At 40.2% G+C, this 25,810-nt stretch overlaps 1 protein-coding gene across 1 annotated transcript; it reads left to right on the forward strand.

The window, feature by feature from the left end:
• Positions 1-58: 58 nt before the first annotated feature.
• On the forward strand, positions 59-13,572 carry Mc2r (melanocortin 2 receptor). Its single transcript, XM_052155863.1, has 2 exons — positions 59-172; positions 12,152-13,572. The coding sequence occupies exon 2, from the start codon at positions 12,244-12,246 to the stop codon at positions 13,132-13,134; it is 891 nt and encodes a 296-aa protein (XP_052011823.1). The 5' UTR covers positions 59-172; positions 12,152-12,243; the 3' UTR covers positions 13,135-13,572.
• Positions 13,573-25,810: the final 12,238 nt, after the last annotated feature.

Here is a 25,810-nt window from a genome sequence, read left to right on the forward strand (position 1 = left end):
GTTGGAGTGGGGCCCGGAGGAGCCCCCAGAACGAGAACATTATGTTGCTGAAATAAAGCCTCACAGCAGCTCCTGCAAAGAACGAAGCCTGCAAGGTTGCAAAGAGCCACAAACCTTTTTTTTGTTGGGATCCCCTCGGGCCAGGGGCAGGACAAGGGAGGGCAGAAACTGGGTGAGTAGCTTCAAAAGACTCTTGACTCTCAGTTGCAATTGTGTCCTTCCTATCACAGCAAGAGATTTGCTTTCTGTGGCCTTGCAATAACTAAAAGCAGCTTAAAAACAAAAACAAAAAAAACCTACTGAGACATCTCATTAATAGCTCTAGGTCTGTTTTACATCATCTTTCTAAGCAATGTTACATAGCATTCCTTTAAGTTTTGGGGGGTTTTTTGTTTTGTTTTGTTTTATTGTTGTTTGGTTTTGGATTTGTTTTTCCTGCTTTGTGCTGTCTGGGCTTAAGACTAGCAGGGCAGGTCTTTTGATGGAGCTGGCAATTTGCAGAAGACTGAGCTAGCTCCACCTGAACTTAGCTGAAGGGCTGTGTGCACAGAAATCTCGCCCTAGTACTAGGTACAGAGAGGCACAAAAACAAGACCCCCTGAGAGCCGGAGGGACCTAAGAACTGAGCAGTTTGAGGGCGGGGCAGAATGACGACCAGATGCAGTGGCATCTTTTGTTCTGGTTTCGAGGAGCCAGGCTATTCAATTTTAGAAGATTGGTTTTAAAATAAGTGTACGGCATAAAGTACTAACGGTAGGTGAATGACATGGAACCCAACGGGGTGGCGTGAAAGAACATAGCAAATGACTGACACTTAAACAACATTGTGCTATACAAGTGGTAGAGCCCAGCTGATAAAGGTTAGGAAGCCTTTAATCCCAGCAGGGAGAAGTGCTTGACTCCTGTCAGGAAAATATGATCATCGGCAGGGGTAGGGAGATTCTAACTGGCCAAGGTTGAGGTCAGCCAAGGCAGAGAGGGGATAGAATGGCCCTTCAGTGGCCCTCCTCCCAGAAGTTCTCCAGACCCCAGAAGTACCTGGGCTCTTTGTCCATCTAGCAGTAGAAAGGGAAAGCTTGGCTGTCCAGACAGTCTCATTGCTCCCTCCGGTCTCATTCCCTGCTCTTTCTGCTCACTAAGTTGCTGCGCTTTACCCAGTATAATGGAATGCTTGAATTTCCATTCCTCTGACCATGCAGAGAGAGAGAGAGAGAGAGAGAAAGAGAGAGAGAGAGAGAGAGAGAGAGAGAGAGAGAGAGAGAGAGAGAGAGAGAGAGAGAGAGAGAGACTTCCTCAGAATTCCCCACAGAATTCAATGGGTGTGCACTGGCTTTGGAACGTGCAGCCCCTCCTTAGGGTTATAAGGAGCTTTTCTATAAAACCAGGGAGAGTAGATGTGAGCTGCTCACAGGAATCCTGCACCTAGCCAAAGAAACCAGAAGCCTGTTGGAATGGCATCCTTCCTTGGAACTTCTCCTTCCTTTAATAGAGTCTTGATTAAATAATATCTATACATCTAGCTAGGCCTAGTGGCATATGCCTATGGTCCTGACATTCAGAAGATCAAGGTAGGAGAGCCAAATTGTAGATGGAATTGGGCCACATATCAGGACCCTGTCTCAAAACAAAACCAAATCCAATCCCATTAGAGTGTTATTGTACAGTGTTATTTTAACTATTTAATTCCATAAAGCACACATAGTAGGATTAAGTAATCTGTCAATGTTGCCTCAAGGATAAAGGAGAAAGTCTTTCTGGAGACAGTGCTTGGATCTAAAGAGAAGGCTATGAAGGGAGGCGGCAGGTTGTTACCAGTTTTAAGGAAGAGATATATGGTGTGTTTCAGTCAAACTCAAAATACTCAGGGAATTCAGTTAAGGATGAACACTGATGATGTGAGGAAAGATGACTTGAAAAACCACCAACTGCTTCTCTGTCTGTCCTGCAGACACTAATTTCCTGAGAGCTGAAGGGAACATCTTCTGCACAACTAAACAAAGGATCCTTAGGCGCCCGACTTGTTACATCTTCCTCTCATTCAACTAAGGCTTACGATCAGCTGTCAGATGTTAGCTTGTGTATTTTTACTGAGCAGGTTCTCCCTCAGTGTCTGGAAAGGATTATCTCCAAGACCTGCTGTGGATCCCGAAATTCATAGTCTTTCATAGAAAATGACAGTTATCTCATTATGTACATGTACCTTACCATACACGTTAAATCCTGTCTAGATTGCTTGTGATAGCTAAGGTAATGGAAATGTCACTTAAGTGGTTGCTAAACTTGTGTTTGAGGAATGTTGACAGGAAAAAGTCTGTACATGCTCAATAGACCTAATAGTTTTTTGAAATCTCTTTTTTTAAAGTTACATTTAAATTTTTACCTGTGTGTGTGAAAGACAGAGAGAGACAGAGACAGAGATGAGACAGAGACAGAGATGAGACAGAGAGTGCATGCACATATGCCGTGGCATAGGTGTAGAGATCAGAGAACAACTCACATAAATTCTCTTTCCACCATTAGGAATGAAATTCAAATCATTGCGCTTGGCCACAAGCATCTTTTCCTACTAAGCCATTTCACCAGCTGTCAATATTTTAGAATATCTTCAACCAAAGCATGGCTAAACCTACAAATACAGAGCCAAATATAGAACTAACTGTATGTCTTGAATAACAAACTCAGCTTAATAAAAGTCATATTTTTGATATTTGCAACCTGATCAAGATTGTCAAGGAAGTTATAATTACGTTATTTTGTAGACGTGGTTCTCAACCTAAAGATCACAACCCATTTGGGGACTGAATGATCCTTTTATAGGGGTCACCTAAGATCATCAGAAAACACCAATATTTACATTATAATTCATAACCACATCAAAATTACAGTTAAGAAGTAGCAATAAAATTAATTTTATGGATGGGAGTCATCACAACATAAGAAACTATATTAAAGGGTCTCATCAATAGGAAGGTTGAGAAACACTGTTGTAAACATTAGTTTACTTTAGAATTTATACAAAAAAAGCATAGTATCTAGAATAGCTAATATAACACTAAAAAGGAACCATGCAGTCAGAAGATTGACATTACTACTACTTTAAGACATGATAAAGCTACATTCAACCAGGCAGGGTAGAGAGAGAGCAGAAAAAGACCCATGAAGATAGAGCCAGATGTGAGAGAGAGAGAGAAAGAGAGAGAGAGAGAGAGAGAGAGAGAGAGAGAGAGAGATCTTCTGCAGGTGGATAGCTCTCCCCACAGTCAAGATGGGTCTTCCGATATCAATTAATCTGATCAAAATAATCTTTTACAGGTTATTCTAGAGTTTGTCAAGTTGACAATATTAACCACCACAATCCTATATCCTCAAGTAGGTATAGCATTTATCCTCCATCTCTTAAGTGTGAACTGTGCCCAGTGACAATTTCTTCTAAAGCACACATTCTGGGAAGGGTAAATAGGGAAATAAATATACACTGGGAAACCTAAAAACACTACTGTATGTAAATCATATAATCTACAATAACCCTGAACAGTCATGTTGATGGTATTTCCCTTGATATAATGTAATGAAAATGATGGCTTTCCTATGTGTTCTTCCTTCTCAAACCTTTAATCCTTTAACCTCGGTCGAATCATTAGAAAAACATTAGACAAAAAAAAAAAAAAAAAAAAAACCCAACTTTGGAAAATTCTACAAAACATTTAAACAATCCTCCATTAAAATTATCAAGATCATTTAAAAAAGGAAAGCCTTAGAAATTTTCACAGCCAGTAGGAGCCTAATGATTTTGCCCTTGAGTAAAGTTAAAATGTTAAACTAAATAAGAGATTCCAGGACAGAAATTTATAAGCCACTGAGCAAATATAAAATTTAGATTTTAAGTTGATAATAATGTTATTGCATTGGTCCATTAATTGGGATATGTGGGTCACAATAATTAAAGATGTTAATAACCAGAAACTGGATATGAGCATAGGAGAACTCAGTGACATTCATAATTTTCCATGAACTCAAAATTTTTCTAAAATAAAATATTTTAAAATAACTAATAGTTCTTCCAATCAACACTAACTACCACTAAATTTTTCAACACTAATGTTCAGATACACAGCCTCACACATAACAGGCAATTGCTCTATAACTGAACTATGTTCTAGCACACACCACTAAGATTTAATGTATATCTTCTAAATTTTTTTCTGTGATTTTTTTGCATGAAATAGTTACAGCCTTCTCCACTATCAGGGATACTAGAACCAGGCTCTCTAACGAATGGCAAAATCCCCAGATGTTCAAAACTTGAAGTAGATAGCATAGTATTTTTCAAGAATCTATACACACCCGCCAATATACTTTATCTTGCCTCAGGATTAATTCTAATATCTAATACAATGAAAGAGCTATGTCAGTACTTTTTATACTATGCTGTTTAGAAAATATTGACTAGGAAACAACGTATATGTTTAGTATAGTTGCAATTGTTTTTAATATTTTTAAATCCCTAGTAGATATGGAACCTGTAAACACCATGGTGTGTGTGTGTATGTATGTGTGTGTGTGTGTTTGAGAGAGAGAGAGAGAGAGAGAGAGAGAGAGAGAGAGATTCTCTGTATCACTGAACTGTAATCTTAATCACATCTATCTTATAGATCTGGTAGAGTGTATTTAATCTATCATTGATTAGAAATGATTTGTTTTAGTTTTACATTGTTATAATGATAATTAAATGAACATTACATACAAGCATTTTTGGGTACATCATTGGTTTTTTTTTGTTGTTGTTTTGGGTTTTTTTTGTTTTTTTTTTTTTGTTTTTTAGGAACCTGGAGTCATAGTCAGCTTGGATGATAGATCTTGGAGTATGATAGTCTTGCAGTATCATGATAACCTGTATCTGTTACTTTCTGTGCACTTCTTGCTCTAGACTTTTGGTGATAACAAATCTTCTAATTGAGAGACTGGAAGAATATTTCTCTAAAAGCTTTCATACTTTCTTAAACACAATACAGAGTGTCTAACTTTAACTTATTAGAATAATGCAGTGATCTTTGTTTGCAATATTTCATAGATGAAAAGGTTTTAAAAATGTACTTCATGTGATCCTTGAACTCACTAGATTACCAAGGCTGGCAATAAATTTGTGATTCTACAAGTGTCCATTGGTAGTGTTGTTTTGAGACAGGACCTCACAAGGCCAGGCTGGCCTCAGACTCTCTATGCAGCCGAGGATGGTCTTGAACTTCACATCCTCTTACCTCCGCCAGCAACTGCTATGATTACAGGTGTGTGTTACTAAGCTCAGTCTAGGTGGAGCTAGGGAGCAAGGAAATCACTACTTTTAAGCATGCTAGGTAAACACTTTCCTAATTGGGCTACATCCTTAGCCCACTAAAGATGGGTCTAATTCTGGAAACAAGAAACACTCATGAAGATTAATGGCCTTTCAAAGAGGACCATTCTGCACATTTTGTTAATTGTGCAAGCTACAAATTTAATTTTTATGTTTCTAAAGTTAGCTTGTCCTTAATCATTTTCATTCACACATAGCAGTTGTGCGTGTTCATGGGAAACAATATGACAATTTTTTTATTTATTGAATATCATCTTCATTTACATTGCCAATGGTAAAACTTTTCCCAATTTTCCCCCTCCCCAAAGACCCCCAACTCCTCCTCCCACCCCCTGCCCCCACGGATATGCCCCTCCACTGGACCCACTCCCACCTCTCCACCCCTCAAATTCCCTTTGTTGGGGCATCTACTGAGCCTTCACCTGACCAAGGACCACTCATCCCACTAATGCCCAACAAGACATTCCCCTGCCACACTTTTGGCTGGAACCATGTGTACCCCTTGGTTGATGGTTTAGTCCCTGGGAGTCCTGGAGCATCTGGGTGGCCGAAATCATTGCTCTTCCCATGGGACTGTAAACCCCTTCATCTCCTCCAGACCACACTCCAGCTCCTCCATTGGGGACCCTATGCCCAGTCCAACGGTTGGCTGTAAGCATCTGCCTCTGTATTTGTAAGGCTCTGGCAGGGCCCCTCTGGAGACAACCATTGCATGCTCCTTTTGGTATACACTCTTGTTGTCCACGGTAGTGTCGGGGTTTGGTAGCTGTTTATAGGATGAATCCCCAGGTAGGGCAGTCTCTGGGTGGCCTTTACTTCAGTCTCTGCTTCACACTTTGTCTCCCTTACTGCTCCTGTGAGTATTTTGTTCCCTTTCTCAGAGGAATCAAAGCACCCTCACTTCAGTCCTTTTTCTTCTTGAGCTTCCTATGTTGAGTGAATTGTAACTTGTTTATTTTGAGCTTTTGGGCTAACATCCACTTTTTAGTGAGTGCATACCCTGTGTGTTCTTTTGTGATTGGGTTACCTAACTCAGGATGACACTTTCTAGTTCCATCCATTTGCCTAAGAATTTCGTTGTGTATATATACCACAGGTTATTCCTCTGCTGAAGGACATCTGGGTTCTTTCCAGGTTCTGGTAATAAATAAGGCAGCTATGAATATAGTGGAGCATGTGTCCTTATTACATGTAGGAGCATCTTCTTGATATATGCCCAGGAGTGGTATAGCTGGGTCCTTTGGTAGTACTATGTCTAATTTTCTGAGGAATCACCAAACTGATTTCCAGAGCAATTTTACCAGCTAGCAATCCCAACAACGATGGAGAAGTGTTCCTCTTTCCCCCACATCTTCTCCAGCATCTGCTGTGCCCTGAGTTTTTCATCTTAGCCATTCTGACTGGTGTGAGGTGGAATCTCAGTGTTGTTTTGATTTTCATTTCCCTGATAACTAAGGATGCTGAACATTTCTTTAGGTGCTTTAGAGCCACCTCTAAAGTGGTGCTTTTGAGTTTCCTCAGTTAAGAATTCCCTGTTTAACTCTGTACCCCATTTTTAATGGGGTTATTTGACTCTCTGACACTAACTTCTTGAGTTCTTTGTATACATTGGATATTAGCCCTCTATCGGATGTAGGGTTAGTAAAGATTTATTTCCAGTTTCTTAGTTGCCATTTTGTTCTATTGACCTTGTTATTTGCCTTAAAGAAGCTTTGCAGTTTTATGAGGTTCCATTTATCAATTCTTGTTCTTAGAGCATAAGTCATTGGTGTTCTGTTCAGGAAATTGCCCCTGTGTCCATGTGTTCAAGATTCATCCTCAATTTCTCCTCTATAAGCTTCAGTGTGTCTGGCTTTATGTGTAGATCTTTGATCCACTTGGACATGAGCTTTGTACAACAAGATAAGAATGGGTCAATTTGCATTTTTCTGCATGCAGACCTCCAGTTGATCCAGCACCATTTGTTAAAAATGCTGTCTTTTTCCACTGGATGTTTTTAGCTCCTTTGTCAAATATCAAGTGACCAAGTGGGTTCTTTTCTGGGTCTTCAATTCTATTCCATTGATCTTCCTGCCTGTCTGCATACCAATACCAAACAGTTTTTATCACTATTGCTCTGTAGTAGAGCTTGAAGTCAGGGATAGTGATTCCCCCAGAAGCTCTTTAGTTGTGGAGAATAGTTTTTGCTATCCTGGGTTTTTTGTTATTCCAGATGAATTTGAGAATTTCTCTTTTTAGACCTCTGAAGAATATATTTGGGATTTTTGATAGGGATTGCATTGAATCTGTAGATTGCTTTCAGCAAGATGGCCATTTTTACTATATTGATCCTGCCAATCCATGAACATGGGAGATCTTTCCATTTTCTGAGACCTTCTTCGATTTCTTTCTTCAGAGGCTTGAAGCTCTTTTCATACAGATCATTCACTTGTCACACCATGCTAGCTCATGTTCTCCCATAATTCCTATAGGATTTTGTATTGCCTCTTTAAGGGCTTCTACCTGTTTCCCATATTTCTTTAAGGGATTTTTTTTGTGTGTGTGTTTCCTTTTTAAGGGCTTCTACCTTTTGATCCATATTCTCTTGTATTTCTTTAAGAGATGTTTGTGATTCCTCTTTAATGGCTTCTACCTGTTGATCCATGTTTTCCTGTATTTCTTTAAGGGAATTATGTCCTTCTTGAAGTCCTCCATCAGCAATATGAGATGTGATTTGAAATCTAGCTCTTGCTCTTCTGATGTGACGCAGTATCCAGGTTTTGCTGTTGTGGGAGAACTGGGTTCTGATGGTGCCATGTTGCCTTGGTTTCTGTTGGTAATGATCTTTCATTTGCCTTTGGCCATCTCATTATCTCTGGTCTTAGCTGGTCTTGCTGTCTCTAACTTCTCTGTCCTGCAGGCCTGTGTCTCTGTACTCCTAGGATTCCCTTTCTCTCAAATGCCCTGCAAACAGCTGGTTCTCCAGGAAGTATCAGGTGATGGGGTCTTCCCTGTAGCAGACTTGGCAAGAGTAAAATGCCCTGCAGTTCCGCTGCTGCCGGTTCTTGAATGCCCTGCTTCTGCCATTTCGAATGCCCTGCTGCTGCTAGTTCTCTAGAAAGTATCTGGGAGTAGAATCTTCCCTGAGGCAGAAGTGGTGCAGGTCTCTCACATCCGACTGAACGGGGCAGTGGTGGGGGAGGAGAGAGGGTTAGAAGGGACAGTAAAGGAGTGGTAATCTGGAGGTTGCTGGGTAGTGAGTCCCAGAGCGGCTCTGGGACTCTAGAGGTAGGGGTGGTTCTTATCGAATGCCTTGCTCCTTCCAGTTCTCTAGAAAGTATCAGGAAGTGGCACGGGTCTACCACAATGTGACAATTTAATGCATGCAGTACATTGTGTGCCCTGCTCAAACTGGGATAATTAGCATGTAAATCAATTTAAATATTTATGATTTCCTGTGGTAAGAATAGTCAAAATCTTTTCTTCTGGCTCTTTTGAAATATATTTCTGACAATAATAATACTGATACATAGGTACCTTATCATACAATAAAATGTTATTAAGAAGAAAAAACCTTTCTCAACCATTTGTATTTCATATTTTGACAACTCTCTGTCTAGTACCATGCCCCAATTTTTAACTTGTTGTTTGTTTTCTTTTTTTTTTCACAATCTTTTTTTTATTCGATATAATTTTTATTTACATTTCAAATGATTTCCCCTTTTCTAGCCCCCCACTCCCTGAAAGTCCCATAAGCCCCTTTCTCTTCCCCTGTCCTCCCACCCACCCCTTCCGTTGTTTGTTTTCTTAATGTTTAGGTTTTCTTCATACTAATATATACAAATACATATTTTAAAATTGAATGAAATTACCCCAGAAAGAGGTAATAATGCCCCCTCTGGATACCACATGCTAACAAATAGAGGAATGGATTACCTCTCTTAAGAGTTATTCAACAATAAGGTCCCATAGATACCCAAACATTAAAGGCTATTGCCATTGCTATTGGCTAGCCTCTAAATGTGACAATAAGACCCTGCTGCTGCTGAAGACACCGTATACTTAAGTCACTGAACACAGAGAAATCAAATTGATAATCACCTGGAAGCTTCATCCCTACCAGATAGCTTTTGTGGTGCTACAAGGTGCTTTGTATGCTACTAGAGGAGAAAATAGTCATGAAGCTTACCCAGATGTGAGTTTTCCAAGGTACAATAATGACCAGCATGACAAGAAGTGCATACTCGTACAATAATGGCATGAATGTCGTGGCAGTGACCAACCATTTTCTGATTAGATTTAAAGCCTGATTGCTGAAACTCATATTGCCACCATCATGCAGGCCAAGTGTCTGTGGCTAAACAAGTCATAGGCCCTAGGGGAGAATCTACTATTACTTTGCTAAAAGACCATGGTATTAAACCATCTCCTAATGATTTATTATTATACTCAGATATTAGTGTATCTTTCAACTCTCATCAAGGAAGAAGTTTGTTTTGCAGCAGATGGGAATTACAGAGACCTATAACTGATTAAGATGCAGAGAATGAGGAACTAAGAATGTTCATCTTTACGTGGGACTTCTATATCATGTCCAGTTCTTTCAAGCCTCAGGGATCCTTATAGAAAAGGGAGAAGAAAGACTGAAAGTGCCAGAGGCAATGGATGACTCCAAGGGAGTAATGCTTTTGAGACACAGCGTGGCAATTGCACATATGAACTCATAGTACTCATGACAATATGACCTACACAAGCTCAAGCCAGACAAAAATCCTATTACAGAGAGGTTAAGTTACACACAAAGTCCGACCCCTACCTGAGGAGGTAATTGATAACTAGTTGTTATCCATTTGTAATTGATAATTGAGGGGGAGGAGAGAGAGAGAGAGAGACAGAGAAAGAAAGAGAGAGAGAGAGAGAGAGAGAGAGAGAGAGAGAGAGAGGATAAAGTAGAGAGCCACATATCCAGAGTACCTGGGAAGCACAATTTGTACCTACTGGTTTGTTGTGGTTTGCTTTGGTTAATTTGGTTTAGTTAATGTGGTTTGGTTTGAATTAAGAAGAAGACTCAAAGTTATGTGGATCTAAGAGAAGGGAAGAATCTGGGAGGGGTTGGGGAATGGGATTGAATATGATCAAAATTCATAGTACAAAATTTAAAGATCTTATTTTTAAAATGAGAAAGGAAACAATAATCTCAACAAAAATGTTAAAATTTTCTACATTGTTTCTAATTTTAAAATGTTTCCTTGGCCAGCAAGCCTGCCTGTCAAGCATTAGTGACAAAGCATAGGAGAGGAGCATTATTGGAAAAGTTCTCAGTGACGTACCTGATTCTGGGCTTCCAAGGCCCTTCTAAGTCAGGTATGCAAATCAGCTGCTCAATATAAATAGTAATGAGGGCTGAAAAATAAGTAAATCATGAAGCTTCAAGTCAGGAAATCTCTCTACAGTTACTTTATTGTGGCAAAAGCCAGAATGGTAGAAAAATCACACCACTGCCTTTAACATCAGCACTAGGCATCCCTACCTGTTTACCCCACTCACAGTAGAGAACAGTACATGGCCTCATTCAGGGTCATCTATCAGTTAAAATGTAATGAAGTAAGAAGAACTAGAAGAAGTCAGGTGGTAGCTTTCACAACTTCACTCAGAACTGTCAGTGGTTTCATGTCTAATCAACTAAAAGTAAAATCAAAAAAGAAGTTAGTTGAGGAGCTGAGATGCCATGAAAGGTAATTTCAGAAAGCCCCACCCCATCCTTAGTAGTCACACACACTCCTTCTTTCAGCTTAGCCTGGCATAGTTGCCAGCCTGCCCAACCCTCTTCAGTTCTGCTCCTAGGAGCCTACACTGGTGCATTAAGATGAAGGTGGGGGACACAACTGTTAGCAGTCAGAGTCTGAATGCCTGATAAAGATCACACAGCCACTCAGAACAAGGAAGTCCAGTTTGTCACCAGAAGAGCAATAAAACAGAAACCTCCAGATCACAGAGGAATTGTCATATACCTTGGTTGACTTGTCTTTGGAAGGATTCAAGAGAGCCCTGAAAAGCACTAAATCTAGTTTTCAGGGATAGCTAAAAGTATTATGAAAATTATTAGGACATTTACAGAGATTCCAATCACTCTGAGAGGCCCTTCCTTGTTTCCTGGTTCTTGATCTTTGGGTCTTGCTTTTGCTTTCAGACACATTCTTTTTATGCTGCTCAGGCTGGTGTTGAAATCCTCACTTCAAGAGATCTTCCCATTTTGGCTTCCTAAGTAGTTGGGACTACAGGTGCACATCACTAAGCCCAGGTCCTAAGAGCTTTAGAAATTGAAGTAGTAATATGTACTCTGGTCATCTTTTAGAATGGCTCATTAAAACCCTTGTCATTAATGTCATTATCCCAGACCGTACAGTCCGTGCCTCAGAAAGGAAAAGTGAGAGAAAAGGAAGAACCTTAAGGTGTCATCAGTTCCCAGACCCCATCACAACCTTCAAGTTGAAGAAGATTGTGTTTTCCTCTCCTTTTTATTATTCTTTCATCCAAGGGCTCACTGGCACTCTAATCTATCCCACACAAATCATCCACAAGGCTGAGAGGGAATGGAGAAAGAACAAAAGATACTGTTTCATTATCCTCTTATGGCTCAAAATTCCACATTACTCATAAGTTGGTTATTACGAGGGCTTACTAAAATGTGTAATTTAAATTGTCACACTGTAGTAGGTTTTTGGAAGGAATATGGTTTTCTTAAAGATAATGCAGCTTGCTTATTTATTTATTAGTCATTCTGCAATATGTGTTCTTATGTGTTCTGTTTAACCTCAGATCCACACAAAGAAAACATTCTGAAGAACCAACCAGGATTTCTGTAGGTCAACGGCAAGTACCATCCCCATCTTAACCGCCAGCAGAAAAAAATGAAACATATTATTAATTCGTATGAACACACCAATGACACTACAAGAAATAACTCTGATTGTCCTGATGTAGTTTTGCCAGAAGAGATATTTTTCATAATCTCTATCATTGGAGTTTTGGAGAACTTGATCGTCCTCCTGGCTGTGATCAAAAATAAAAATCTCCAATCCCCCATGTATTTTTTCATCTGCAGTTTGGCCATTTCTGACATGTTGGGCAGTCTGTATAAGATCTTGGAAAACATCCTGATCATGTTCAGAAACATGGGTTATCTCAAGCCTCGAGGCAGTTTTGAAAGCACAGCAGATGACATCATTGACTGCATGTTCGTCCTCTCTTTGCTGGGTTCTATCTTCAGCCTGTCTGTGATTGCAGCTGACCGCTACATCACCATCTTCCATGCCCTGCAATACCACAACATTGTGACCATGCGCCGGACCATCATCACCCTAACAATTATTTGGATATTCTGTACGGGGAGTGGCATCACCATGGTGATCTTCTCCCATCACATCCCCACAGTGCTCACCTTCACATCGCTGTTCCCTTTGATGCTGGTTTTTATCCTGTGTCTCTACATTCACATGTTCTTACTTGCCCGCTCCCATGCTAGGAAGATCTCTACCCTTCCTAGAACCAACATGAAGGGTGCCATGACACTAACCATCCTTCTTGGAGTCTTCATCTTCTGTTGGGCCCCCTTTGTGCTCCATGTTCTCTTAATGACCTTCTGCCCAAATAACCCTTACTGTGTTTGTTACATGTCTCTCTTCCAGGTCAATGGCATGTTGATCATGTGCAATGCCGTTATTGACCCCTTTATATATGCCTTTCGTAGCCCAGAGCTCAGAGATGCATTCAAAAGGATGCTCTTCTGCTACAGGTATTAGTAGAATTTTTTGATCCCTGCTTTGAGGTTGTCAAGGGACCAAATAACCCAACAGTGTGACATGTACCAATGATTCTTCTGACTAGTCTTTCCTTCTTTAACAGATGGGGACGATCCCACTGACTAGTGTCTACCATAAGCACCTTCCGTATTAACAGTCTTACCGTACCTGCATTTTTTATATCGTATCTAGAGAGATGAAATGGTATGCTAAAAAGGACAGCTTACAAAGTACACATAGCATACAAATGTGAGGAATTTGGGTTAAGCAAATATTTGTCCTCTGTGGGTACCTGGCAAAACTGTCATGGGAGGCCTTTCCAAGCAGGAAACCATGGTAACCAATTCTCTAGAAGTTAAAGTACTTTATACATATCTAACTAACTAACTATATGTTTTAGTTATATTTCTATGTATGTGGAAAATACATGCAATTGCAAATACATGCAATCAGCCAACTTTGAAAGAGGAAATGTTTATTTTGGTGCATAGGTTGTTGAGGTTTTGGTTCATGGTACCTAGCTATTGCTTTGGGCCTAAGGTGAAACAGTACACATCATTATGGGACCATATAGTAAAATGACTCATGGTAGCCAGAAACCCATGTTAGAGAGAGAGAGAGAGAGAGAGAGAGAGAGAGAGAGAGAGGTCCTATAGTCTTCTTTTATGGTAAAACTTCAATGAACTAAGATTTCCCACTAGACCCCATTCCAGTGGCAGCAAACTAAAGAGCAAGTCTTCAAGTGCAGGGATCACTTGCCCAAACCACTCAAAGTAGAAATTGTAGTGTGCTTATAAGACAAACATGCTAATTAATTGCCACAGCTAAATAGCCCATCTCTCCTGTAGCCAGCTTTGACTTCCCAAGAAGAAATGAACCTTGACTATGAGTTTTCTTTGCTCAGTCAGGATCCTACTTAGTCTTAAAATCTCTTCCTGCTTCAGTTTTCTCAAGGTTTAGAGGGAAAAAAAAAACAATGAAATCCAATTTTAACCTGTCTGAGTTCTATTCAGAAATACATAATGCCTACTGTATTAGAAGAAGGCACAGCCAAACGACTGTATTAGACAGCCAAGCTGGTTCTTTTGTCCAAATGCATAAGTATTGCCCTCTAAATGTATTTCATAGCAAAAGAAGAGAAAGGGAGAAGAGTGTATAGAAGTAAAAATGGAGGAGAGGAGAGGAGAAAAAAATCAGAGTCAGAAACATTTTGAAGTATGAAAAAATCTAGACCAAAGCATTTCAAAAACATGCTGTTATTAGAGACCCAAGCCAAGAATGTGAGGAAAAAATTCTTCTTCATAAACAAGTACAAAAGGGGGGTATATTAAATCAATAAAAATTGCATTTTACGTGTAGTAATAGAAAGATGTCCAATATTGAAAAGTAACATTCTAAATAGTGGTAAAAGAAACAAAATTTCACGTTTACCTACTAACATCACAGTTAAAGAAGAGGCTTAATAGGCAGTAGGCTGCAGTGACAAGGCCTTGCCAAACTGGAGAAAGGTACCTGTGATAACAGGTACCAAGAGAGCACAGGGCTTCTCTGGCCTCCCAAGATTCACAGCATCTTCTGGAAGAGGCAGCATCTTGTCTGCTGTCTCCAAATCCTATCATATAGGAAGTTCTGAAGAAACCAAATGAAAAGATGTGGGATAAAAATAATATGACTTATTAGGGACTTGGGGTGTGCTAGGAGTCAGCAAAATAAACGAAACTCATACTCAGGACAAGGGAAAGCACATACATCTCTACATAGAAAACTATGGGACTGATTTCCACAGTGGCTGTGGAAACATTCCCATTAACATGCAGAATGTCTGTTTTTCACTGATAGATGTCATTCATTGAATAAATGCATAATTTGCTGTTTTGTTATTGTGTGCTATTTAGGTTTACCCAAGCTGCTGATCATACTCGCTGTGCTTCTATAAACGTTCTTGTGGGTGAACGTGCAAAAAAAAATTTTTTTCCAGAATATGTTCATGGAGAAATGTCTCTATTGAGACATTTCCATTTAACTAGAGAATTGAAAACTGTTTTCCAAAATGGCTAGATCAATCATTCTCACCCACTAGGGTCCCAAGATTCTAGTGTTTCTTCACCAGTTCATTATGCCCTCAAAGTCTTGGTACTCAACAGCTATCTGATGCCCATCTTTAACTACTCGTGAAACTGAACAACCTGTCACAGTGTTGTGTTTCAGAAAAACCTTGTTCATGAGCTTCATTGGTCTGTCTTGGAGATTCCAGGATGAATACTGACAGATATTTGCAAGTAGAGACCTTATTATTTTTGTCTTTTCCCCTGTCTTGAGTCTACAGTACAGTGGTGAAAAGAAACAAAGATTGAGGAATTCTTCATGCTTTTCATAATTTTAAGTAGAAATACATTTAGTTTTTTCCAATATGGGGCTCATATCTTCTTGAAAGTTTCAAACTGAAGATATTGTTCCCCCACATGATTTTCTAACAGCGCTTTTATCATAAATACACATCAATTTTTAACATTTTCTGCAACAGCTCATCATTTGTGAAATCATTAGATTAATAGGTTTCTTTTAAAATTGATCAAAACCAAACCACAAATAGTGTGATATTACAATTATGAATAAAGCTAAAATGTGTCATTTGACAAGACTCATTCTGAATCATAGTTTTATACATTCAAAGATTTTATACTAATATGACTTAGTAAATATTTTAGATGGAAGATGATGAATTGTAAGAAAGATTAAACAGTAGAAAAGCAATAGTTATTGAGAAGAGGTCATGAATTTGAAGGCAAGTGTGAAGAGCACGGGAGAGGCTGTAGGGGAAATAGGGAAAAATGTCAATATGGTACTTATGTACAAAATTCTCAGAAAAAAATAAAAATTTAGATTAAAACATGAGGCAAAGGACACCATCAAAAGGAAAAATCGGCAACCAACAAATTGGGAAAAGATCTTCACCAACCCTACATCAGATAGAGGGCTAATATCCAATATATATAAAGAACTCAAGAAGTTAGACTCCAGAAAACCAAATAACCCTATTAAAAAATGGAGTACAGAGTTAAACAAAGAATTTTCACCTGAAGAACTTCGGATGGCGGAGAAGCATCTTAAATAATGCTCAGCTTCATTCGTCATTAGGGAAATGCAAATCAAAACAACCCTGAGATTTCACCTTACACCAGTCAGAATGGTTAAGATTAAAAATTCAGGAGACAGCAGATGTTGGGGAGGATGTGGAGAAAGAGAAACACTCCTCCACTGCTGGTGGAGTGGCAAATTGGTACAACCACTCTGGAAATCGGTCTGGCGGTTCCTCCGAAAACTGGGCACCTCACTTCCAGAAGATCCTGCTATACCACTCCTGGGCATATACCCAGAAGATTCCCCAGCATGTAATAAGGATACATGTTCCACTATGTTCATAGCAGCCCTATTTATAATTACCAGAAGCTGGAAAGAACCCAGGTATCCCTCAACAGAAGAGTGGATGCAAAAAATGTGGTATATATACACAATGGAGTACTATTCAGCCATTAGAAACAATGAATTCATGAAATTCTTAGGCAAATGGATGGAGCTGGAGAACATCATACTAAGTGAGGTAACCCAGACTCAAAAGATGAATCATAGTATGCACTCACTAATAAGTGGATATTAACCTAGAAAACTGGAATACCAAAAATATAATCCACACATCAAATGAGGTACAAGAAGAACGGAGGAGTGGCCCCTTGTTCTGAAAAGACTCAGTGAAGTAGTACAGAGCAAAATCAGAACAGGGAAGTGGGAAGGGTTGGGTGGGAAAACAGGGGGAGGGAAGGGGGCTGATGGGACTTTCGGAGAGTGGGGGTCTAGAAAAGGAGAAATCATTTGAAATGTAAATAAAAATATATCGAAGAAAAAAAGAAAAAAAGAATACTTTCAAAGCATTTTATTCTCAGAATAAGTTGTATGGATAAAAGAAAAAAAACATGAATAAAATTTGAGAGCTACTCTTTCCACAAATGAGGGTTTTAAAATATATATTATTTTTTAAAAAAGATATTTGTTCTGTTAATATGGCTTTTTTTAAAAAAGATTTATTTATTTATTAAATGTAAGTACACTGTATCTGTCTTCAGGCACCCCAGAAGATGGTGCCAGATCTCATTACTGATGGTTGTGAGCCACCATGTGGTTGCTGGTATTTGAACTCAGAACCTTTGAAAGAGCAGTCAGTACTCTTAACCACCGAGCCATTTCTCCTACTTCTTAACCTATAGTTGGTAAAAGGGTTTTCATCTATTTGGCAATGACCCATATCAGTGAGAGACTTTTACTCTGAAGGAGCCAACCATTGCTTATCTGACTTCTGGCCATTAAAGAGTGGCAAACAACTATATTGCCAACATGGGGGGGGGGGGGAATCACCAAATATTACTTACTAATTAAAGTACATGCTTGTATGATAACTAAAACTTTGATAGTTTGTTGGACATACCTTCTAAAGCCTAAAACACCTATATACTTTTTTTTCTTTTTTTTTTATTCGATATAATTTATTTACATTTCAAATGATTTCCCCTTTTCTAGCCCCCCCAGTCCCCGATAGTCCCGTAAGCCCCCTTCTCTTCCCCTGTCCTCCCTCCCACCCCTCCCCACTTCCCCGTTCTGGTTTTGCCGAATACTGTTTCACTGAGTCTTTCCAGAACCAGGGGCCACTCCTCCTTTCTTCATCAATACAATCCACTACATAAACAAACTCAAAGAACAAAACCACATGGTCATTTCATTGGATGCTGAAAAAGCATTTGACAAAATTCAGCATCCCTTCATGCTTAAAGTCTTGGAGAGAACAGGAATTCAAGGCCCATACCTAAACATAGTAAAAGCAATATACAGCAAACCGGTAGCCAGCATCAAACTAAATGGAGAGAAACTTGAAGCAATCCCACTGAAATCAGGGACCAGACAAGGCTGCCCCCTTTCTCCTTATCTTTTCAATATTGTACTTGAGGTACTAGCTCGGGCAATTCGACAACATAAGGAGGTCAAAGGGATACAAATTGGAAAGGAAGAAGTCAAACCTATATACTTTTTTTATTTTGAATGTAACTCTTCCAATTTCTGCATCAGTTTGGCAGATAACTACCATTTCCAAAAGGCACAAAAGGAACAGACAAGAGTCTCAGTAGGGACATCACCTACACAGGCCTTCTCAGGGCACCTAGATCTCTGGCATCGGACTCCAGCAAGGATTATATGACACAATATTGATGATAAAGTTAAAGAGCTTTAATGTTAAGAGATTATAGACGAATAGGTGGACCCAGAGCGGCATGGCAGCTAGCATCAACAGGAAAGGGCTGTGGGTCGCTTTTAGTCAGAGACAACCGCTTAACAGGAAGGCAGAAAGCCCAGTGAGGCAGTCAAAGCTAGGCCTCTAGATTCTAAAAATCTAAAACGTTCTCATCTCTTGCCCTTTAGGTGTAGTGTAAAATTTAAAACTATGTCAAGGGAGACAGAAGAAAGTTGAGCTTGTAGTTGAGAGTGGACATCCATGGAACAGTCAGCTCTCCCTAGCACCTTGAAGTACATCTTTTTTCACACTAAATGTTCAGATTCTGTTTTAACCACATTCCTCAAAGGTCTGTTGAAACAAGGAAAACTGGTGCAGACAACCTTTTTAGAAATCAAAAGCATGGGCTAGAGAGATGGCTCAGAGGTGAAGAGCATTGACTGGTCTTCCAGAGGTTCTGAGTTCAATTCCTAGCAACCACATGGTGGCTCACAACCATCTGTAATGAGATCTGATGCCCTCTTCTGATGTCTAAAGATAGTACAGTCATGAAAAACCAAATAAATAAATAAATCTTAAAAAAAAAAAAAGAAATCAAAAGCACCCTCAGCAATAGTATTGCTTTTGTTTTCTTTTAGTTATTGATAAACTTATCTAATTTAGTTTTTTAATTTTATAAACTGTACTATGAATTACTTGAAAATAAAAAAACACACACCAAAACTAACAAAACCCAAAGTCTATACATCTCAGTGAACTTCTATACCTTTTGAATAGCCACTTGAAATAGAAACTTTGTAATTTGATATTGGAATTATATATATTCAGAAATGAAAAATATATGACAGTTATAACTAGAAAACCAGCTTATATCTTTTATCAGGAAATGGGCAGGTGCTATGAAAAATGGGATAATTTAGTTATTTAAAAGAGCTTTATTTTGGTAGCAGCTGTAACACATCTTGAAGTAATAACCACTAAGCACCTGTATAGAACCTGTTAAGAGTCTTCATTTTTATCTGCCCCTATTTTATCCTTCAATTTTCTAGACAATTTAGCAGTGTGGGATTTCTTAAGCAGAGATAAAGGCTTAAGTTGTAGCCTCTCTCAGATGCTGCTGTCTTCTGCCTCTTTGGTGATAACTAACCCTGAGAGAGTTAGCGCACCATGAAAACAATTATCCCCATGACTAAGATGGCTAAATAACTTGATTATGTCTAGCAGAAGAAGCAAGAGCTTCCTCTTACAGATGGTAACAAGACTTGGGAAAATACAGCGGTAAGAGTTAACATGGTGATTAAGTAGTTAGTGCCCAGCAGTGGTTCTTAACCTGTGATCACAACCCCTCAGGGGTCACATATCAGATATCCTATGTATCAGATATATAAATTGTGATTCATAACAGTAGCAAAATTACAGTTACAAAGTAGCAACAAAGTAGTTTTTTGGGTTGGGAGTCACTGCAACATGAGGAGCTTTACTAAAAGAGTCCCAGCATTAGGAAGGCTGAGAACTACTCACGAAGAGAAAACAGACAAAAATAAAAATAGAAGTTCCTGTACGTTCACAATATGGCCCCGTCCACTTGAAACCTGACCCCTATGACTTGTGATGTTGCTTGCAAACATCTACAACCTAACTCCTAGAGACCCATGGATCCTTATCCAGTGGCCAATCTCAAGGAAGACAAACTGTTCTATGCATTTTGCTATGTAACTTAAGATAGTGCGATGCTCACTTACTCATCTAGATATGACCACACACAGTTGACACATAAGGCGGAGTAACTTCCTTTAGCTGTATAAAAGGTCACCCTTCTATTCACAGACGTGATTCTACTCCCTTAGAATATACTCACACTTCCCATAGAGTATTTCTTCATTAAGTCCCTCCTGCTGAGTAGTCCCTTTTTGAAAACATTTTTCTAGCTGTTCTAGTCTAGTAAACACTTTTACCACTGGGCATTTAGATAGTCAGTATTGCTGCCATGGTAACAGTGTGATGGTTCATGTGGAGACTGTTCTCTTTGCCTCCATTGGCTGTGCTCCTCTTTCTCCTAATGCTGTGGTAGTTGGATGATTGACCTGAAAACAGTTAAAGGTCTCTAGAGGGCTGCAACTGATCTCCAAAGAGAGCTGAAGGTATCCTGGGATGTGATACCAGACTATACCATCCTTCAGAATGAAAGCTAAGCGGTGCCTTTCTGCCTACTGCAGAACCACTTTGCTTTCCATTTGCTGCTGAAGGGCTCTGGCCAGAGCTACTGTTGGTAGAACCCAACGCATTATAAAAAGAACGGTCCCCAATAGTCCCCTCAAGGTAAGCTCCACTTTGCCCTCTTTCTGGCAGGACTCTAACTTCTAATAGGTGATGTGGTTAGCAGTGGTAGCTTATCTAGGGTAAGATCCACACACATTCTCCCAGTCAGATCTTTTCTTCTTCTTGACATTTGATACTGCTCTCCAGCAAAGGAGGGAACAGAGCCTGTGGCTGATGGTGTTTGTACCCACTGTCTCCTCTCTCAGTCCGATCCAAGAAATCTACAGGTAACCAGGCTTTCACTTTCTCCAGAGCAATGGATTCTCCATTTCCCTCACGACTCATCCCTGGCAAGTTTCAATTTGCAAAATTTTCTATTTTAAGAGTTGTCTGGTCTGAGCCAACCAACTGGATTTGGCACTAGAGTGAAACTAGTTTTCACTTCCATGAGCGTGGAGAATAATTCTTTTCAGGGTGGTCATGATTTATAGCAGACCTCAGATGAGTCAGTACATAGAGACCAGGACTTGGGGTTGACAGCAGGAGAGAGCTTTAGACTTCAAAGGAGGCCATCTGGGTAAACATTGATCTTCCAGTAGGAACCACAAAATAGGTTTTATGTCCCTATTTCCTCTAACTGACCTGAAAGATGTACTTTCAAAAATTGGTCCTTTTAATCCATAAACTCTCAAAAGAAAAACAGAAAATACTTTTACAATAAATCTTGGTCCTGATACACACTATACTGTCAGCAATGCTTGTGCCCTGTGGCTCACTAAGCTTTGACCGTATCCCCCTAATTAGATGACAAAATGGTTCTTGTCATGTAGGGACAGCCTCTGAGATCTCTTATATCCAATAGGTCTTGTCACAGATCCTAATCTGAGAAAGATGCTGTGTACCATCTTGCACTCTCCTATTCCAGCTCATCCTTCCCATACTCAGTCACAGATGAGGTCTTTGATGGTTCTCCTTTTGTGGATATTCAAGCCTGTTCTTAACCATCAGCTTCTCGGCCACTACCCATCCCTCACCTGCCAACTCTAACCCCACACTGTATCTTTCCCTTCTTCCCCTTCTTCCTTTCTGCCTGCAGAGCTCTCTCAGATTACTGCTTTAACCTCACTTGCTCTGGAACTTCATATGAAAAAGAAAAAAAGAATGATTCTCCAAGCTCATGGAGGTGAAAACTAGTTTTGCTCTAGTGCTAAATGGAACTCAGGAAACAAAAGCTTCTCTCCAGGCTGGAGAAATGGCTCAGCGGTTAAGAGCACTGACTGCTCTTCCAGAGGTCCTGAGTTCAATTCCCAGCAACCACACAGTGGCTCACAAGCATCTGTAATGGAATCCAATGCCCTCTTCTGGTGTATCTAAAGACAGCTACAGTGTAGTTACTCATAATAATAAGTAAATAATTTCTTTTTTTAAAAAAAGCTTCTTTCCTTCAGAGCATATATTTCTCTTTCACAGGGTAGCTATGAGGGCTTTATCAGGATACCTGTCCCCTTCCCTATGTCTGACCTGTCCCCAATATAATTCAAGCTAGAGTCATTTACCCAGAATCTTTTTATCTTCATTAATGACTTCAGGAGGCTTTTGAGCCAAGCTGGCAAGATATCTTTAACATCCTAACCACCCATGACAGGCATGAGGAAGAGCCCATATCTGGACGTTAGTGTGTATCTAGATTGATGAGACTCAGGCTTGCTGCCCATCTACAGCCAGTTAGACAGCATTGCTGTACATAAAATGGAACCCTGCTGGTCACATCTGACCACAAATGTAGGATATATAGAAGACCCACAGAGACCTCATGACCACCTGTCTGTTAAAAAAAAAAAAAAAAACTGAAAAGGGCCCTTAGCAAATACGTTAAGTACAGCAAATTATTAAAGCTAACATGGAGAGCATCTGATAACCCTCTTATCTTTCCATGTAGGCTACCTAAGACATGCTTACGTATATTAACCTGAACCCCAAGAGCCAGGAATGTCAAGCCATTCTGGCTTGGTTTATTAGTCAAGTTTCTATAGGTATTAGATGAAAACTTAAAAACTTATCAAGAACATATCTCCTATCACCATCTAATGAGACACAGATTTAAGATCTTTAATAACCAGGTGGTGACCTCAATGGCCAGAAAGGAAGAATTGGAGGAGGGAAAAGATAAAGACACAACAATTGCCTGCTCTCTGCAGAAAACCTGAGGACCCTTTCTAGCAGCCATCTCAGTACTTCCACTGCATTTACCCAGCTCCTGGCCAAAGAACTCTTCCTATTATCACTGTTGATAGCCAGGATATTTTAACTGAGAGGAGCAAAGCCAATGAGGTATACACCCTTCCCTAGGAGCTGTGCCCAATCTACAAAGTTGAGACCCACTGCAGTAGAAATCGCCCTCTCTCCCAAATGAGGGAAGAAGACTTCATCCAAGGACTTCATCCTTCGGTCAATCCTGAAGAAGGACCAATGCCCTTAACATCGTTCCTGTACTAGGAGGAGTCCATTGAGGAAAGACACACATCTTTGTTGAGTCAGTGTCTGTTAGTTTTTTGTCAACATGACACAAGCTAGAGTTACCTGGAAAGAGGAAACCTTGATAGATAAAATGCCTTCATAAGATTGGCCTTGAGGAGAGAAGTTGCAGGAAAGAGGGGAGCTCTTTGGGCCAGGCTTCGGAACAAGAAAGATGCACAGCCATGTAAGGTCTTGGGACAGCCAGAACCAGCAGCCTCTGCTACTGGTGGCCACCAGCAGCCACTGGAGCCACCAGCAGATGGCTGATATAGGCTAGCTAATAAGGTTAGGGCAAGAGATTTCTGAGCCCAGCGATTGTGTTATTTGGCCAGCTCTAAAATAATAAAGCTGTCTGAAGTGTTTCAGAAGGAGGAGGAGGAGGAGGAGGAGGAGGAGGAGGAGGAGGAGGAGGAGGAGGAGGAAGGAGGAGGATGGAGGAAGAGAAGGAGGACGAGGAGGGAGGAGGAGGAGGAGGAAGGAGGAGGAGGAGAAGGAGGAGGAAGAGGAAGGAGGAGGAGGAAGGAGGAGGAGGAGGACAAAGAAGAAGAAGAAGAAGAAGAAGAAGAAGAAGAAGAAGAAGAAGAAGAAGAAGAAGAAGAAGAAGAAGAAGAAGAAGAAGAAGAAGAAGAAGAAGAAGAAGAGAAAAAGAAGAAGAAGGAGGAGGAGGAGGAAGAAGAAGAAGACCTGTGGGCAAACCTATTTTCTTGATTAATGATCGATGAGGAAAACCTTAGCATATCTGAGGTAAGGCCACACCTGGGCGTATGGTCCTGGAGTCTATAAGAAAGCAAGCTGAGAAAGCCATGGAGAGCAAGCCCAGAAACTTGAACTCTTCCACGCCCTCTGCTTCAGTTCTCTCCTCCAGGCTTCTGACCCACTTGGGCTCCTACCCCTGGCTTCCCTCAGGGATAAATTATAACCTCAAATTATAAGATGAAGTCAACCCTTTCATCTCCAAGTTTCTTTGGGCTGTAGTCTTTATCGCTGCAATAGAAGCCACAAGGAAGCCGAGGACTGATGGAGGCCTGAGGCTTCCATAGTTTTATCTGTATGGATAAGTTGATAATCCTAGATATGGCAGAGACCAGAATTATCTTCTCTATTGACACTGTCCAGATGCCCTCCAGTTTCTAGTCTACCATACTCTGGTACTGATAGCCATTTCTCACCAGGGTGTTTTCACTCCATTAGCCAGTATGATAAACAAATATCAATAGAACTTCTATCTCGTCTGTCTAAATTAGGGTTTTCCTAATTTGCTGTAAAGAGACATCATGACCAAGGCAACTCTCATAAAGGATAACATTCAATTGGGGCGGGTTTACAGTTTCAGAGGTTCAGTCCATCAGCATCAAGGAGAGAGCATGGCAGTTCTCAGGAGGAGCTGAGAGTTCTACATCTTCATCCAGAGAAGGCCAGGAGCAGATTCTCTTACATGTGGCTAGGAGAAGAGTCTCAAAGCCCACCCTGACAGTGACACACTTCCTCCATTAAGGCCACATCTACTCCAACAAGGCCACACCTCCTACTAGTTCCACTCCCTGGGTCAAACACATCCATATCACCACACCGCAGGTAAATATCAACACAATTTTGCCTCCTCACATCTCCTCCCTCATCCATTGACTGCAGTCTTGCAAACATCAGTCTCTGAGGTAAGGCTTCCATTTGTATTAAGGTCCCATCCCACAGGGAAAACTGTATACTTGTGGTCACTCTTTCATTACACAACCAAGCAGTTAAGCCATGTGGTGATGGCTAGGTTGAAGAGTAGTTGGTCAGTCATTTTTAAGAGGCTATTGAAACATGAACGAAGTAGCTAGAAGATAAGAGTATTTCAAGGAGGGATTAAGGATTAGAGATTTGGTATTGGACCAAAAATAAAACGTACTAGATAGGACAAAAACAATCCCTCTCACACACAAGCAACTCTAATTCCAAGATAACACACAGGTTTCAGAGTTGCATGCTTGCAATATGTCTGACAATACTCAAAGCCTCTGCATTTAGTCAAGCAAACACTTCACTCATCCCAACATGTCTCCTTGATGAGGTTATCCCTTTCCCCCCAACAGCCTTTAAGTTATCTCTTCCTGCTTTGACCAACAGTGGATTTTGTTTTGTTTTGTGTTTTGGAAACAGGGTTTCTCTGTGTAGCCCTGGCTGTCCTGGAAGTCATTCTGTAGACCAGGCTGGCCTCAAACTCAAAAATCCACCTGCCTCTGCCTCCCAAGTGCTGGAATTAAAGACATGTGCTATCACTGCCCGGCTCCAATAGTGGATTTTTAATAGACACCCACCCCACCCGCCAGAAGTCCTATCTATACTGTGAAAATAAAAGTCTTGATACCCAAACTGGAAAAATCTAAAAGAAATGGATATATTTATTTTTCTTTTCTTTTTTTCTTTTTTTTTTCCGGCCTGGACACTATTTTTTTATTGAATATAGTTTTTATTTACATTTCAAACATTATTTCCTTTCCCGATTCCCCCCTCCCCCTGCTTCTATGAGGATGTTTGTCCACCCAACTCACTATCATCTACCCTCCCTCGAATTCCCTGTGCTGGAGCATCTATCAAGCCTTAGGACCAAAGACCTCTCCTCCCATTGATGCCTGACAA

Source organism: Apodemus sylvaticus, chromosome 13 (genome assembly GCF_947179515.1).
Source record: "Apodemus sylvaticus chromosome 13, mApoSyl1.1, whole genome shotgun sequence".
NCBI lineage: Eukaryota > Metazoa > Chordata > Mammalia > Rodentia > Muridae > Apodemus > Apodemus sylvaticus.